A 16,251-nucleotide genomic window follows, 5' to 3' on the forward strand; every position below is an offset into this window, starting at 1 on the left:
TCTTTTTGTTCAGTCAATCACAAGATTTACTATTCATATCATAATTTGGATTTGGATAAGAATTGTTATGTTATCGAGGTTCGGTGTGCGGATGAAAAAAAAAACGTTCTATGGAACTATTCCCATTTCACTTGATTTCATTCAATTCAACGATTGATCAAAATTCAAATTAATTTTATGCAATTAGATCTCAAATATTGATATTGTATTGATATGTAAGAATTCAGACTAATGAATTCGTCTATTTGTATTCATGCTTGTATTATTAATGGGATAATGATAAAGAAAAGGAAACCAATAATTTAATTTACAAAGAAGATTCATAAAAAATGGATTAGGTTAGGGGTGGGGTTCGGACTGGGTATATGTAATGTAATTTAATGACTATAAGCCAACTTTTTCTTTATGTTTCAATTCAAAGAATGATTCTAGAATTGGATTGAATATAAGATGTTAATTTTTGGTTTACGTTATGTAAGAAAGCCATGTATATGTGATATTAGATATTTACTAGTTATATATGAACTACCCATATATCTTATTTATTTTCTTACCCTACCGTGAATTTAGATAGGAATTACAATTACAATAGAAGCCCTTTCATTTCGTCTGGGCCGGATGAATAAACAGATAAAATCAAGCATATAGAAGAGAAAGGGTGTAGAATTGAAAGAATGAATGGTTCGTAACAAATAAATGAAATAAAAGAACTAGGCCCTTATGGATTGATTATGGATTGATAAAGACTCTATGGATAGGAACTAAAAAACGCGAGATCAAAGCAGTTCGATCATTCAATAATCTCATTACCTTAATTTGTAAATTTTTAATTTGTAGTTCATAGTTATTTATTTGGATGGATTTTTCGTAATGGAATAATAAGTCATAATTAATTGGTTGCTTGTATCATTAACCATTTCTTTATCTTTATAATGAGGAGCTTACCATGAATCCACCGATTTTTACCGCTTCCGTTATTCTTCTTTGGGTTGGCCGTAGGGTTGACTTCTATTGGACCGGAGTTGGTCAAGGTATCTGCGGCGGGCCAAGCCATAGAGGGTATCATGAGACAACCAGGAGGAGAGGGTAAAATACGAGGTACTTTATTGCTTAGTCTGGCTTTTATGGAGGCTTTAACGATTTATGGACTGGTCGTAGCACTAGCACTTTTATTTGCAAATCCCTTTGTTTAATCCTATAGAAATGTGAAAGTCTTTGTTTTGTCTTATTTTATTGCCGTGGATTTGTCGCTTGTTTTTTCGAATTATATCAAGACTTAACTCCTACAACAACTTTAACTTATTCGTTGAGACAATACCCCGTGGGAAGGACTAATTTGAGGATCAGGAATTAGTGGATACACTCGCTTTCTTCCTTCCCGTTCTCAGTCCAATGTAACCTTTTTTTTAGGAAGCGTTGCGACAAACGAGGTATTTTTTAATTGATATGAGACCAGAGACCTAATTATAATAAGTATTTTATTTATTTTTATTGGGAACTTCAATGGAAATAATAAAATAGAAATAAGAATTTCAAAAATAAAGTAATATAAAAAGAACTCTGTTCAATTAGTCCTATCCATAAGAGGAGATCATATGAAAAATGTAACCGATTCTTTCGTTTCCTTGGGTCCTTTGGCCATCCGCCGGGAGTTTCGGATTTAATATCGATATTTTAGCAACAAATCCAATAAATCTAAGTGTAGTCCTTGGTGTATTGATTTTTTTTGGAAAGGGAGTGTGTGCGAGTTGTTTATTTCAAGAATAAGTTGGACCTAACCAGCTGCACTTTCTTCTTTATAACTAGAAAAAAAAAGGTGCACGATTCGCTGAATTACTTCTGAATAAATTCAGAAATAATATCATATGTATGAACCATAGCATTTCGTGATTCATTGGTAAATAAACTTTGATTCTCTATCAACCAATAATATGGGACCCTTCAGATGAATTGAAAACTCTAGAGTATCTTTTTAACGGGTCAGACCAAAAAAGCCACTTTTTATATTTTATTATTTACTTTACCTTTTCTTTAGTTGTCAGAAAAAAAGGAACTATAAAAAAGAAGACAATAACAAAAAACAACCCCAAAATTATTATTTTATATTTTATTAATAATTAATATATTAAAAAAATTATAATGTAAGAATAAAAATATAATATAAATAAAGAAAAACAAAGTAAAAAATTATATATATCTTACTGTAGTAGTTTAATATACATAGAAGTTGGAAGAATCCATAGAGATATTTATTGATCTTTTCTCAATATTATATCACGAAGAAGATCCAAAAATAAGATTAGTTGATGGAACGGGTGTAGATCGGAGGAGCAACTGGTGGCGGGAGCGGGGATCATTTGTTCCTTGAATAGTTATTTCAAAAAATTAATGAAGTTATTAGTCATAAGACAATAAAACAATTCAGCAGGATTCGATAAGTTATTCACAATCACAAAAAGAATAATAAGAGGAAGGAATAATCGAACTGAGCTCGTGGATTTACCTAGGTCGATTTATGACCCAATAGAAAAAAGAAAGAAAGGATTTTTTTCTTCGAAACCGAAACCCATTGGAAGCGGTAGTGGACGAGGAATCATACATAAATGATTGAACTCTCGTATGTCCTGAAAATGCTATGAGGTGCTCGAAAATGGTTGAAGTAGTTGAATAGGAGGATCACTATGACTATAGCTCTTGGTAGATTTACAAAAGACAAAAAGGATTTATTTGATATTATGGATGACTGGTTACGGAGGGACCGTTTCGTTTTTGTAGGTTGGTCCGGTCTATTGCTCTTTCCTTGTGCCTATTTTGCTTTAGGGGGTTGGTTCACAGGTACAACCTTTGTAACTTCATGGTATACCCATGGATTGGCCAGTTCTTATTTGGAAGGATGCAATTTCTTAACCGCCGCAATTTCTACCCCGCTAATAGTTTAGCACATTCTTTGTTCTTTGCTATGGGGTCCCGGCTTGGGGGGATTTTACTCGTTGGTGTCAATTAGGTGGTCTATGGACTTTTGTTGCTCTCCACGGCGCTTTCGGACTAATCGGTTTCATGTTACGTCAATTCGAACTTGCTCGATCTGTTTAGTTGCGACCTTATAATGCAATCGCATTCTCTGGTCCAATTGCTGTTTTTGTTTCGGTATTCCTCATTTATCCATTAGGTCAATCTGGTTGGTTCTTTGCACCCAGTTTTGGTGTAGCAGCTATATTTCGATTCATTCTCTTCTTCCAAGGATTTCATAATTGGACATATGATTGAAATGCCCGTAATTCTATGTCCTATTTCTAAACAAATCATATTGAAATTACTATTTATGGTGATTTTACTGATATTTGAGTATTGGTGAATCCGTGTTGTTGAAAAAACTTCAAAACTGAGTCAGGATTAGTTTCGTTCTCAAAGTGAACTCTTTTAGAAGCTTTAAGAGTTGCTTCATGAAATTGGTATTAAGAATTCTACATAACAAACAAATAAATCTTTATTACAGCACAAAGCACCTGTAGTCATAAGGGCAGACTTGATTGCTGAAGGTGACCAATCAGGGTGGAAAGTCTTCACGTAAACACCTGCACCACTAACATAGGGACATGACATAGAAGTCCCAGATATGATGTTATACTAGAAAAGCTACAAACAATACTCGAAAAGCCATACAAGAGATTAATTCTTGCCTGTTTAATTTTAGTTACTTTTTAGACCGGGGAAAGATTAACCATGATCCTTGCCTCGGTAGTGCTCTTACGTCTCACAATGTCACCCATTTAGAGTCCCCAACAAAGAGCAATATTTGCAGAAGTCTTTTTATTCATTATGAACCGGGAGAACCAAATAGTAAACATCACGGTGAACATCAAACAAACAGATCAAGAGAGGAAAAAATAAGTCATGAACACATTAAAATACATTCAAGATATCATCAAGCATAAGAGTATAAGTTTTCTCCTTACAACTGAATCAGAATTTTTATGTTATTACCTTTCAAGTCATCATATGAAAGACTATTGACACCTATTTTAAAAGCCCGGGCCCAGTAAAGTTTACAAGTAAATCAAGCAGTAAATTTCAATATAGATACACACAAATTCATCCTAATAAGTCTACAAATTGTTTTTGTTATAATGTACTTCGTATATGGATATGTGGAATAGCATCCTAGGTTTCCATCCCCTTAAAAGTCCTATATACCAAAAGGAACAGTCAATCAGAGAGTGGTGAAGTGGTCCTCTTTTTAGTTTATTTCCATTGCTTCTGTTAGTTTGCAGCTTCTTTACATAGCATCTGTAAACAATTTGTTGGAAAGTCTTTATATTTACTGTTAAGTTTTAGTAAATATTATATTATTAAAGTATGAAAATCTGATACTAACTTCCAATTAATTGCAGCTCTATACACAATAGAGTTCCAAAAAGAGGCTTGCCCCATGCTCATATCTTGCTATTTTTGGAGAACTCAGCAAAGCCTTTCCACCCTTCGCAAGTCAACAGAGTTATATCGCCGAATTGCGACCCTGCCGACAAAGTTGGCAGATAATGCGGGTTGTGGAATTCATGATTCACGGTCCATGTGGCGGTCTAAACCAGATTCTCCTTGCATGGTAAAAACTGATGATGGGAATCAAAAATGCTCTAGGCACTATCCGAAACCATTCTGTAGTGAGACAACGATTGACGAAAATGACTTCACAATCTATATGAGGAGAGACAATGGTCGAACTACACAAAAAGACGGAATAACTCTTGATAACAAATGGGTCATTCCACACAATGTGGACTTGATTGTGAAGTTTCAAGCCCACATAAATGTTGAACACTGCAACAAAGCAAGGTCAATCAAGTACCTATTCAAGTATATTAACAAGGGAAAGGATAGAGCATCTGCAATGATTGTTGAGAATGTAGTAACTGACAGTAACAGTAAGGAACAAATTGTCAGGGATGTTGATGAAATATCAAACTTCTTAGACTGTCGATTTCTTTCTTCTTCTGAAGGAGTTTGGAGGCTTTTAAATTTTGATATACAGTACAGAAATCCGAGTGTCGAGCGGTTGCCATTCCATCTTGAAGGTCAGAATATATATGGTATACTACAGCGAGAAAGATGATCCAAAAGTAGTAGTGCGTCGTGAAAAAGCGTCTAGAACAAAGTTTACAGAATGGTTCAAGGAAAATGAAGAGTATGAATTAGCCAGGACACTTACGTATGTTGATTTCCCAACTAAATTTGTTTGGAAAAAAAAGTATAATAAGTGGACTCTACGAAAACGAGGAATATCAGTTGGACGAGTTTACTACGCACATCCTACATCAAGTGAAAGGTTCTACTTAAGAATGTTGCTTAATATTGTTAAAGGACCTAGGAGTTATGAAGATATTCGTACAGTTAATGGAACCCCACATCCAACTTTTAAAGCAAAGATGTCGTAATCTTTCAACTACTTCAATTATCCATCTACTACTAACAGCTTTTTTGTAATATATTAAAGTCTAGGAGATTGATAGCACCTGTAAACAGTTGAGATCGAGGCCTCTCTATATTTCACATATAGTATGGACAATCAATGCCTAATCCTCTAGAGAGTACTAAAATCCTACTAGAACCTTTAAGGAACGATTTCGTACCAGCTAAACTCATGCAAACCTCAACAAAAGCTGTTAACTTAACAAATCAGTAATAACATCACAGATTTAGTATGCAAGTTCAATACCAGACCATGAGGTGCCCAACATTTGAATGAAGAAAGGATGAAGTGGCCAACCTCCATAATTGTCCTTTGTCAATGAGGCTGTTAATTTGTAGACATAAATACATAATATACTTATGAATCTTAGTGAGTACATAGAAAGGAAATTATAAATGCAAACCAATTTTCTTATTCAAACCTTAGCTCCCCAAAGCACCAACTTTCCATGGCTTTGCAAGTTGCGACACATATGCTTTGACCAAAGAAAACCATCAAATAAGGTAATCGTTCTTATTGCCCAGAAAAAATAAAGAGTACACCTAAATGATCATTACTTAATAAAAAAATTTATATCAATAACACTATCCGGATTAACACATAGGACCTATTTGATTCAATACATTCCGTGGATAATATAGGTTTTTCGAGAATACCATTTATTCATTCATGTGTGGTTGAACGAAAGTAAGGTAGGAAATATTCTCAATTTTTTTTTTAAGACATCCCAAGTTAAAGCCAAGTGCACTTCAATTTTTATCATAGGAGAAGTACAACAATCCGATTTCAAAATATTTTATACTCACAAGACATTGATTGCAATAAGGACATTAGTCCATAATCTTTCATTGCCTGATATGTGGCATTCCTGAAGAGTCTACTTTAAGTCCTGTTAATTTATTTCTTAATATCAAGTTTTTCATTTTATATTATGTAATCCTTCATTTTTGGATTACAGGCATACGGTTTGCTAGAGGACGACAGTGAATGGAATGATGCTATGAAGCAAGCAAGCGAGTGGGCAAATCCAGCTTCTTTAAGAGAACTTTTTGTCACTTTAATCTTGCTGTGTGAGGTTACATCTCCAGAAATACTTTTTGAAAATCATCAGAAAAGCCTTGGTGAAGATATTTTGTTTCGTTACAGAAAAACCAACCACAACCAAAGTCTCCAGCTAAGTGATGACCAGATAAAGAATGATACTCTTTGCGAGATTGAGAATATCATGGTTCGTAGGGGGAAAACACTTACATATATTGAAGGTTTTCCTAAATTCAATATTTCTTCACAAGCATCCTATGGTAACAAATTGATTGCTGAAGAATTGGATTACAACTGCTTAGAGTTGCACAACGAACATATCAAACTCTATAACGGTCTCAACAATGAACAGAAAAATGTTTACAAAGCGTGTGTGGCGATGGTTGAGACGCTAACTGGAGGTGTTTTTTTGTCTCGGAAGTGGGGAACTGGGAAAACATATCTCTACAAGACTATCATTTCAAAACTCCGTTCTGAAAGTAAAATTGTTCTTGCAGTTGCTTCTTCGGGAATAGCATCACTTCTTTTACCAGGTGGACGAACAGTGCATTCAAGGTTTAAAATTATAATACCTACAGATGAGACCACAAGTTGTGACATTTCTTATGGTTCAAAACTACACAAGCTTATTTCAAAAGCTGACCTTATTGTGTGGGACGAAGCTCCAATGACTCATAGGCACGGCTTTGAGGCTATTGACCGTACTCTGAAAGACTTATTGAAACCAGATACTAGAGATTTTGGTGGAAAAACATTTCTCATGGGTGGAGATTTCAGACAAATTTTGCCAGTCATACCAAGAGGTAAAAGAATTGATGTTGTTAAAGCTTCCATTAACAAATCAAAACTTTGGAAAAACTGCCAAGTTTTTCACTTGAGTGAAAACATGAGACTCAAGAGTGACGTGATGGACTATGACACTGTTAGTTCTGTAGATGAGTTTAGCAAATGGGTTCTAGATTTAGGAGATGGGAACCTACCTGCAAAGGCGATGAACGAAGAAATAGAGCCGACTTGGATCAAAATACCTGATGACTTACTCATTTCAGAAAGTGACAACTCAGTTGAAGATATCATCAGCACCATTTATCCAGATTTGGTAAATAAGTATACAGAAGTTAAGTACTTGAAAGAGAGGAGTGTTCTAGCACCGAAGAATGACACGGTACACGAAATAAATTCTGCAGTTGTTTCAAAAATTCCTGGAGATTTAAAAAGCTACTTAAGTGCAGACTCTCTATGTCCAATCCCAGGAAAGTGCGCAGAACAAGATGTTCTGTATCCAACAGAATTTTTAAACAGCTTAGAATTTTCCGGAGTACCAAACCACAATCTGAAGCTTAAGCGTGGAGTCCCTATTATGCTGATGCGAAACATGAATCAAAGTGAAGGACTGTGTAATGGTACTAGACTCACAGTGACAAATATTGCTCCAAAAGTCATAGAAGCAACAATTATTACTGGAACAAAGATAGGAGAACCAGTTTTTATTCCCAGAATGATTATGTCTCCAAGTGACACAAAATGGCCTTTCGTCTTCAGGAGGAAACAATTTCCTGTCAAAGTTTGTTTCGCTATGACTATAAACAAAAGTCAAGGTCAGACTTTTGATAAGGTTGGTGTTTATTTACCAAGACCAATTTTCACACATGGCCAGTTATATGTTGCTGTCTCGCGAACCACCTCAAGAAAGGGATTGAAATTCCTAATAAAAAAGGACGGAAATGAACCCGAAGGGTGCACAAAGAACATCGTGTATAAAGAAGTTTTCAATTCAATATGAACATATCAACTCAAGGTATGTCCTAATATAGCTATTTTACATTCAAGATGAATCACATACAAGATTAAAATAAAAACAAGTTAAATAAATATATATTAATTTCTTGCATAATACAATGGCATGGCAGCAGATCTCCTGGGAATTAGATTGATTGTCTCTTCTGTAGGTCTAGGATACAATTTGTAAAAAAGTGTTTACTTTAATCTAAACAGGTCTACTGGCGTTGGATATGGTGGTGGTGCTGCAAGCGACCATCTAGGTGAAGTTGTCTTGGCTTTTTGTGGTGGTTCGGAAGGAATTATGTTCTTTTCAGAGCTAGAAGCTATAGAGAAAGGGTTGCAAGGATGTCAACTACATGGCTTTTGGAGAGTTGAAGTTAGTTCTAACTATTTGTTCAGAGAATATCAGTAGTTTGAATAGTTAATTTTTCCAGTCAATTATATTGTAAACCCTTATTGTAGCTGTTGTATTATTGTAACGATTTGTTATTTCAAGTTGGAAGCCAATGCCCCTTGCTTAACAATTTAAGGAAATGGTAAAACTAATTTCTAAGATACATGGGACCACATAGAAGATATAAGTAAAGATGGAAAATGGATGTTACCTGTGCCAAATTCGAAAACATTCTCTTCTAAATAGTAGAACCCTCCCCTTGCTGTGTAACAGAATCTAATAGGTACCAGAAAAAAGAAAGAAGATGGAATGTAAATGAAATCAGTAAACCAAAAATCAGTGACAACGTATCATGCTCTCTCCCGATAAGGTCATGTCACTATCTACAATGAAAACAGACCTTCCAGAAAAGTGTTGCCCTACTTGCAAGTGGCGAAAACCCCTAACTCATGGTGGTCTTAACCATTTGTATACAAGATGCATATGAATTTTTGCAAGTGCATATGCCGCAAGCGGGATGGCTTCAACTTCCTCATCATTGACCTACAAAGATGTACCACCACTAATTTAACTTCTACAAAGTGCATATTTGCGGAGGTAGTAGTGGTACTTTTACGCTTCTTTATTGAACGTAATAGTGAATTCTGCTCTAATTGAATTAATAACAAGCAGATGATTACATAAGGTCGAACTCAACAACCTCCAACTTCTTATTCAACTGGTAGCGAAACCAAAATGGTTCCACTACTTTTTGTTTTATTATTTTCTCCCTTTCATGTTGCAGTGGATAAAAGCACAGTTCTAAAGCAAAGAGCAAGAAAACATTCTAATCAACTTACTTTTTATAGCTCAAAGATAGTTAAGGATGGGGCAGGTTATTATGGTTTCTAGATAATCAAAGAACTCTAAAAGAGTACTTCAATAACTTGACCAGGTACTCAACTAAGTCTTGCCCAATCCAATTTAGACATCAAGAACTGTGTTTTCAAGGTGCTATGCATATCCAAATAAAGAAACTTAAATTTAAGCGGGTAATGAGACAAATTTCTAAACTAATCTACTTGGTTTTACCTTCCGTGTCTCGAATCTTGAATTTCCCTGGCACCGACAAGACCACAAGAGTTGGTCCAAGACGTCCCAAAGGTAGCAAACCACCACCATCATACACACACATGCTGTGCTCCCAAAGGTTTACTTAAATCTCGGATGCATACACTAGTGACCACTTACATTCGCACCGGCAAGGACTAATGCACTCCTCGAACCACGGGCAATGGCTCAAAAAAATTTAGAATCTGGGACACAAACTCCTATGCTGTCCAATCCTGGGTTCAATGATTTCTCAAGTATACTAGATTAATGGTAAACCTTAAGTAATTACTAAGCAACGTCTATGTTAAACAGTAATGAGTTAATGACTCGAAGTAGAGTCTTTTCACACACTATGAGCAAAATATTAGTGTGGCATGTAGTGACACACTCTTATTAGAGTAGCAACTGACAAGTACATGAGGCAGATATACTGGGGCGTGAAAACCCGACCGAGGAGGTGACAAATTACTGAGTTTTCACGTGTGGTCAAAATGATGGGTTCGCACAATTGCTCAATTTTAGTTACATTTAGAGCGATAGTCCAAGTTTACCATCTTATACAAGGTTACCATATTTTTCCTTAATTCATAGCTCTGCTGATCAGCGTGTCAATATTTTTATTCAACTCTACGAATGCACTGCACGAAGAAGTACTCTTATGCAAATGCATATCGAAACTGCCGACAACAAATATTTTCTCCCACTACATAATAAATAAGCACACTAATAAGAATCACACCTCAAATGATCACAAAAGTGAGAGGTCCTGGAAGTAAGTTATCAGGCAAAGTGTGTGCCAAGTCATTCGGCTTCACCAACGGTGTTCGAAAGTTAAACGACTACTACTTGGGCGATGACAACACAGGTAGTTGATCCGACTCAGACAGCAGTGTCCAAGACTCCAATCCCTACTAGCTCGGTTGTGACATCAATTGAAACAAAACAGACAAACCGTGTGGTGCTGAACTATGATCTCAATGAGCTTCCTGATACTAATGAAACTATAATATATACTTGAATAGGTACTTGATTATGAAGTATATTGATTAAGAAGTTTTTCAACAGCTAAGATCATCACGTCAAGGTCTTTCGTCAGAAAATGTTGAAGCCCGTCTGTTTATATTTTGTCATAACAAGCTCAAGCAAAAGGCAATCTAAACCACATATCTTTTTTATTTCATTTTCTTTTACTCATCTCACATTATGTATGTGAGCGCTCAAGTATCCCCATACTATCTCAAGTACCTGCAGGAGAACAAGTTCTTGAAATTCCTTGGTTTTATGTGTAATCCTTTGTCATGGGGTTAGCCCTTCTGGGATCCGATGTGTTTCGACTTGAAAGTGCACTTGATTTTTTAATGTTTGTTTATTTTATCAGTTACTCTAACCAATAACCTAGCTCTCTAATCGTAATAAATTTGTTCATCTTAAACAAGTTAGTCAACAATGCACATCACTCCCCGTAAGTGAGTTTTATTTAAATTTCTTATCAAGATTTGGAATTTTTACCCCAATGCAATGCTAGAAAAGCCAAGGAATCCAACCCGACTGTCAACTTCAAGTGCAAAGATGAACCGATGACCATCCACCGAAATCAAAGTCACATTTGTTAATGGAGTTGAGCAAGTTTTTGATGCTGCCAACACATCTACACAGAGCATTAGAGAGATGATTTTGGAGAAGGGCAGTGATTTAGAGATCGAGCAAATGTATCGCGGATAATAATGAGACTTGGCCTGTTATGATTCTTGAAGAAAAGATTAATCGAGCTTTACTTCGAATCATAATTGTTAGGCACTTATTTGTTACATAGGGCTTAGGCATCATTCGTATCCTGGTCCGTTGGTTGTAATACAATTTACTCTCATGTTCACATTATGTTTGAAATAATCGATAACCGATTAATTAAGCATAATTTATACTAATTGTTTGAGTTCGGTGTTGGCCCTTTTATTTTGGACATAATGTCTTTATTATCGGTTCTAGGTCTTTTACTATGCCTTGGAATGATTTCTTTAGGTATTACAATTGTAAGATGTCCTAAATAACAATTGAATTGTGGGTTTTTCCATATATCTATCGCTCAGTTCTTAGACAATTAGAAGTCTTAAACAATTAAAACTCTAAAACTAACACAACACTTCACAGTCTTAGAAGTATTAGAACTCTATTACTACCTACGGATGTTTATCCAAAAAACAACTATAAATCACAACCAAAAACCATACTCCAATAATCTACAAAGCTTCTCTCCTCAAATTAACAAAGGTATTATTAGAAAAAACAAGAACTATAAATATAAATCCTACGATTAATCAAAATATTTTGACAGTTTCTAAATTCTTCTATTGTATATTGCAGGCTATTCTATAATTCAAGTTAAGCAATCATATAGGTACAACATATTCCTCTAATTTACAAAATTTATAAAGTAACATATTCCTCTTTTGTTTCTTCAACTTTTGTTTATGTAACTTCTATGTAACTTTTTTTATTTAGGATAGGATATGTAACTTATTTTAAATTTCTAATAGATTTGAATATTTTTTAATATATTATTATTATGCATCAATTGAAGATTAAGAAGTTATCTAGAAAAGAATAATGTTGAGCAAGTGAGTAGCATCCACTCAACAGTGAACCTAGAGGTAAGGCCAACGACAATATGAACGTATATAGAGGAGCTTTGTATCATACCTAGATTTAATTACACGCGACAGCCACCATTGCAAGTGTAGATTGTAGTAAAAATAATATCTCATAACTAGAAAATAACAAGGATAAATTTTACATACCCGTTCAAAGCATCGAATTCGTAATCCTTTGGGAGAGACACACTTGCTACCTTCCCACAGGACGCAATGTGCTCTCAAACTGCCAATAAAGGATAGGTGAGAATAGTATCAAATTAAGCCCTATAACTTTCTTACCCTCAGGAAGAGGGACCAGATCCCGGGTCTGTGTCCACTCTAACGTTGATCACTTTTCTGCCATTGTTTGCTGCCAATGAGGTATAATGGATGCCTCACAATCACCCTTTTCAGATAGTAGTTTCAAGAAAGGATTAATGAACGACTGTAAGAAAGGATCTGAAGTTCAGAGTCAAGGTCTCAAAGGGAGCAAAGCGTGCAAGAACTTGATGTTCCCTTACAGTATTTCTCCAAACACTTACCCCTGTTATATGATAGGGGGACCAAAAGGATCAGCATCCAGAGGAGCAATACTCAAAGAGTATGCTGGCATTTTTGATATTTCTGATATATCTTATGCCTACACGGGCCTTTAATTTTTGACATTTAATCATTAAAAAAAATGACTAGACCGCCTAGAGGCCGTCTAGACCCGCCTAATCAGTCGACCTAGACCCGTCGAATCGGTCCACAAATTTTTTAAATGATTTGGGCATAGGCGAGTCGGTTGGACACCGCTAGCGCCAAGAGACCACCTAGACCAATTTTAAGAACAGTGACCTTAGTAGTTTGCGTCACTCTTACAAACTGTGTGTGGGCTTAAAAAAGAAATATCAAATTAAGGCCCAATCGAACGTGTCAGATCCAGTTGTAATATGACATTTTGTAAAAAGCTTACTAGCTTCGCTTCAAAGCAAAACCGTGAAACACATATATAAATACCCCGTGTTAGAACCGATCAGATCTTGGGTGGCACATCGGATGAGTCTTTGAAGGTACATCAGCGTAAAAGGAGTCACATCAATCCCAATTGCAGTTCGAAGCGGTGAGTTTTATCACAAGACTGTGGCAAAGCAAGACATAATCGGTTCGATTACCATCACTGGGTAAACTCCTACTCCCCGCCTTTCCCATACCTCGCCATCGATGATGATTCAACTATAATTAGCTCAATCTCTTATGGTGATGCGCCCCTGCATCTCAATCCAGTTTCACTACTTTCCCTATGGTCAAGCTATTAAACTCCTTAGCACAAGCACTAAACAATAATAATACCTTTTTGAACTTGACGTGAATCTTATGCCAGTCATCAAACTTCAAGATGGCAGTGCCCAAGTGTCTATTTGTGATTTATTATGCAATAATTTCTCAATCAATATATATTGATAGTTTTTTGTTAAAGAACTAATTCACAATGTTATAATATTGTTTCACAGGCATTACACTATGGAAAATAAATACACAGGACTTGTCGAGCTCAACCAAAAAATAGACAAGTGTATAGTGAAGGCACGTGTCAGCAGATTGTGGTTCCCTTTTAATCCGTTGAACAGAAAACAAACTTTTGGAATAGACATGCTTCTCATTGATGAAAAGGTCAGAAATATACATTTAATTAATAATCACTTTTTTTTTTTACTTAATAATTTAATTTTGTAATCATAGGGAGATCAAATCCATGCCAAGGTACGGAATGACCCTAAAAGACAAATTTAGAGAAAAACTAGAAGAGGGAAAAATTTATACTTTTGAGAAATTTGAAGTGGACAAAGAAGACAAGAGTTACCGTCTCCGACGATTTAAGCGCAAAATTTTGTTTACAAAAGCAACTATAGTAACTCCTACCAATGAAGATGACAAGAGTATTGAAAATTACAAGTTCACTTTTGTTGGATTCAAAAATTCCTTGCAAATGTAAGATGCCTCAAAGATGTGACTTGAAAGGTATTTTATAAACTTATTATCTGTTGTATATTTTAATAATGCATATTGAATGATCTAACAATATTTGTAATACAGATATCATAACAATTTTGAAAAAATTGGTAATAAAACCACAAGGTTTGAGGAGAAATTACTTTGGTAGGCTAAAGGTAAACATTAATTCATAAGTACGCAATTTTTTTCTTCTATTATTAAATTGTATTTGACAATTTGGGATAATTAATGGGGTTATGAGAAGACCGTGGCTTTATGGGGAGAAATGTCCGATACAATTGCTAATATAAGCAATAAGGAAGAAAATGTTATTGTCATTCTGACATCCCTATTTCTCAAAAAGATTGGAAGTAAGTTTAAGCTTTAACATCATCTTTGTATTAGTTTCCAAAATAATTCTTATCATACTAAACTATTTCCTATTTAATAGTGCAATTCCAAGTGTGTGTCTCATCAGCAACAAAGCTTTACATAAATTTGGATTTAAAATATGTTCATGAAATGAGAAAAAGGTAATTTATGATCAGTTTTATTTACAAAATTTTCAATTATTCATATTTTTTATAATGATTCTCTTTTTCAATTGTGAAGATTTGAAGACCACGATAAAAAAAAAATTGGAATAGAAGAAAGCGGACAACGAAGAACCAATTTCATTAGAGGAAAAAAATGAGCAAGGGACGGGATAACAATAGAAGAACTCATAAGATATGGGATGGAACCAACAAATCAGGTTAGCCATTTACTATTACATTATTTTTCATATATTTTCAATATCATATGATTTATATAGTTAGTTTTGTAATCTATGACTTTTTACAGGGAAAGGTCTTCACATGTAGAGGAAAATTTGTTAAGTTGTTAGGGACCAACTGGTACTACTTAAACTTTATGTTAAATGTCTTTGTAAAACACGTTGATAGTGGTTCAAAACATACATGCACAGATTGTGGAGCCAAATATTTAAGACCAAAAAAAAAGGTAAGTCTTCCAACAAATGTCTAATAAAAAGGATATTGAGTACAAATATTCTAAATGTTTTAATTTACAGATACCTTTTAAAACTATGGGTTGAGAATGAAACTGAAATGACTGCTTTCGTAGCTTTTGGTAACAAAGCAGAAGATATTGTGAAAGTACCAATTGCAAAAGTTCTTGATTTAGAGAAAAAGGCAAGTAAAGCATAAACACGTTTAATTTTATTTCAATATTAAATTATTATTAACTATTTATTATATAATTTGCAGGGTCAAGATTTTGATGACATAAAAAAGAACTTGAAAAAAAATCTTGGTAGTCATTGGATATTTCAAGTCAAACTCAATAAATATAGTATGCATGAAAAGTTTCCATCATTTACCATAACAAATATGGTATCTGAAGATAATAAAGATGTTGAATCAATGACAGAAAATGCAAAGGTATGTTCAAATTTTATTATAATTCCTCTTCTGAATATTTTATTTACTATTTTTAAGAAAATAAATAACCAATATATTGTTATGTTAAAATGAAGCAGCAGATTTCCAAAGAAATTACTGAAGAAATTCGACCATCAAAGAAAGCTAAAAAAATAAAGAGTAAAGTGATGAGGACAGCAGAGTATCAAGCAAATGAAGAATCTTTTGGAGAGGAATAAATAATTCTCATTAGTTAAATAATTGTTTTTCTTTTATTAGGATTTTATCTTAATCATTAAGATATTATAATACATTCATTACTTTTTTTATAATAATGTCAGAGTCCAGATCATTATATAGAATGAAGATAATGCAGTTCAGACTCCGATCCCATTATGATAAGTAGCATACATCTTTGACAATAAAGATGTGTTATCTATCACACAT

General features: G+C 34.5%; 1 protein-coding gene across 1 annotated transcript; it reads left to right on the forward strand.

Moving 5' to 3' along the window:
- Nucleotides 1-4,570: 4,570 nt before the first annotated feature.
- On the forward strand, nucleotides 4,571-15,591 carry LOC147489984 (ATP-dependent DNA helicase PIF1-like). Its single transcript, XM_086574780.1, has 7 exons — nucleotides 4,571-4,999; nucleotides 6,426-8,263; nucleotides 8,504-8,666; nucleotides 12,713-12,787; nucleotides 14,649-14,754; nucleotides 14,862-14,916; nucleotides 15,456-15,591. The coding sequence occupies exons 1-7, from the start codon at nucleotides 4,571-4,573 to the stop codon at nucleotides 15,589-15,591; spliced, it is 2,802 nt and encodes a 933-aa protein (XP_086430906.1).
- The last annotated feature ends 660 nt before the right edge of the window (nucleotides 15,592-16,251 follow it).

The sequence above is a fragment of the Coptis chinensis genome, chromosome 7 (genome assembly GCF_015680905.1).
Source record: "Coptis chinensis isolate HL-2020 chromosome 7, ASM1568090v1, whole genome shotgun sequence".
NCBI lineage: Eukaryota > Viridiplantae > Streptophyta > Magnoliopsida > Ranunculales > Ranunculaceae > Coptis > Coptis chinensis.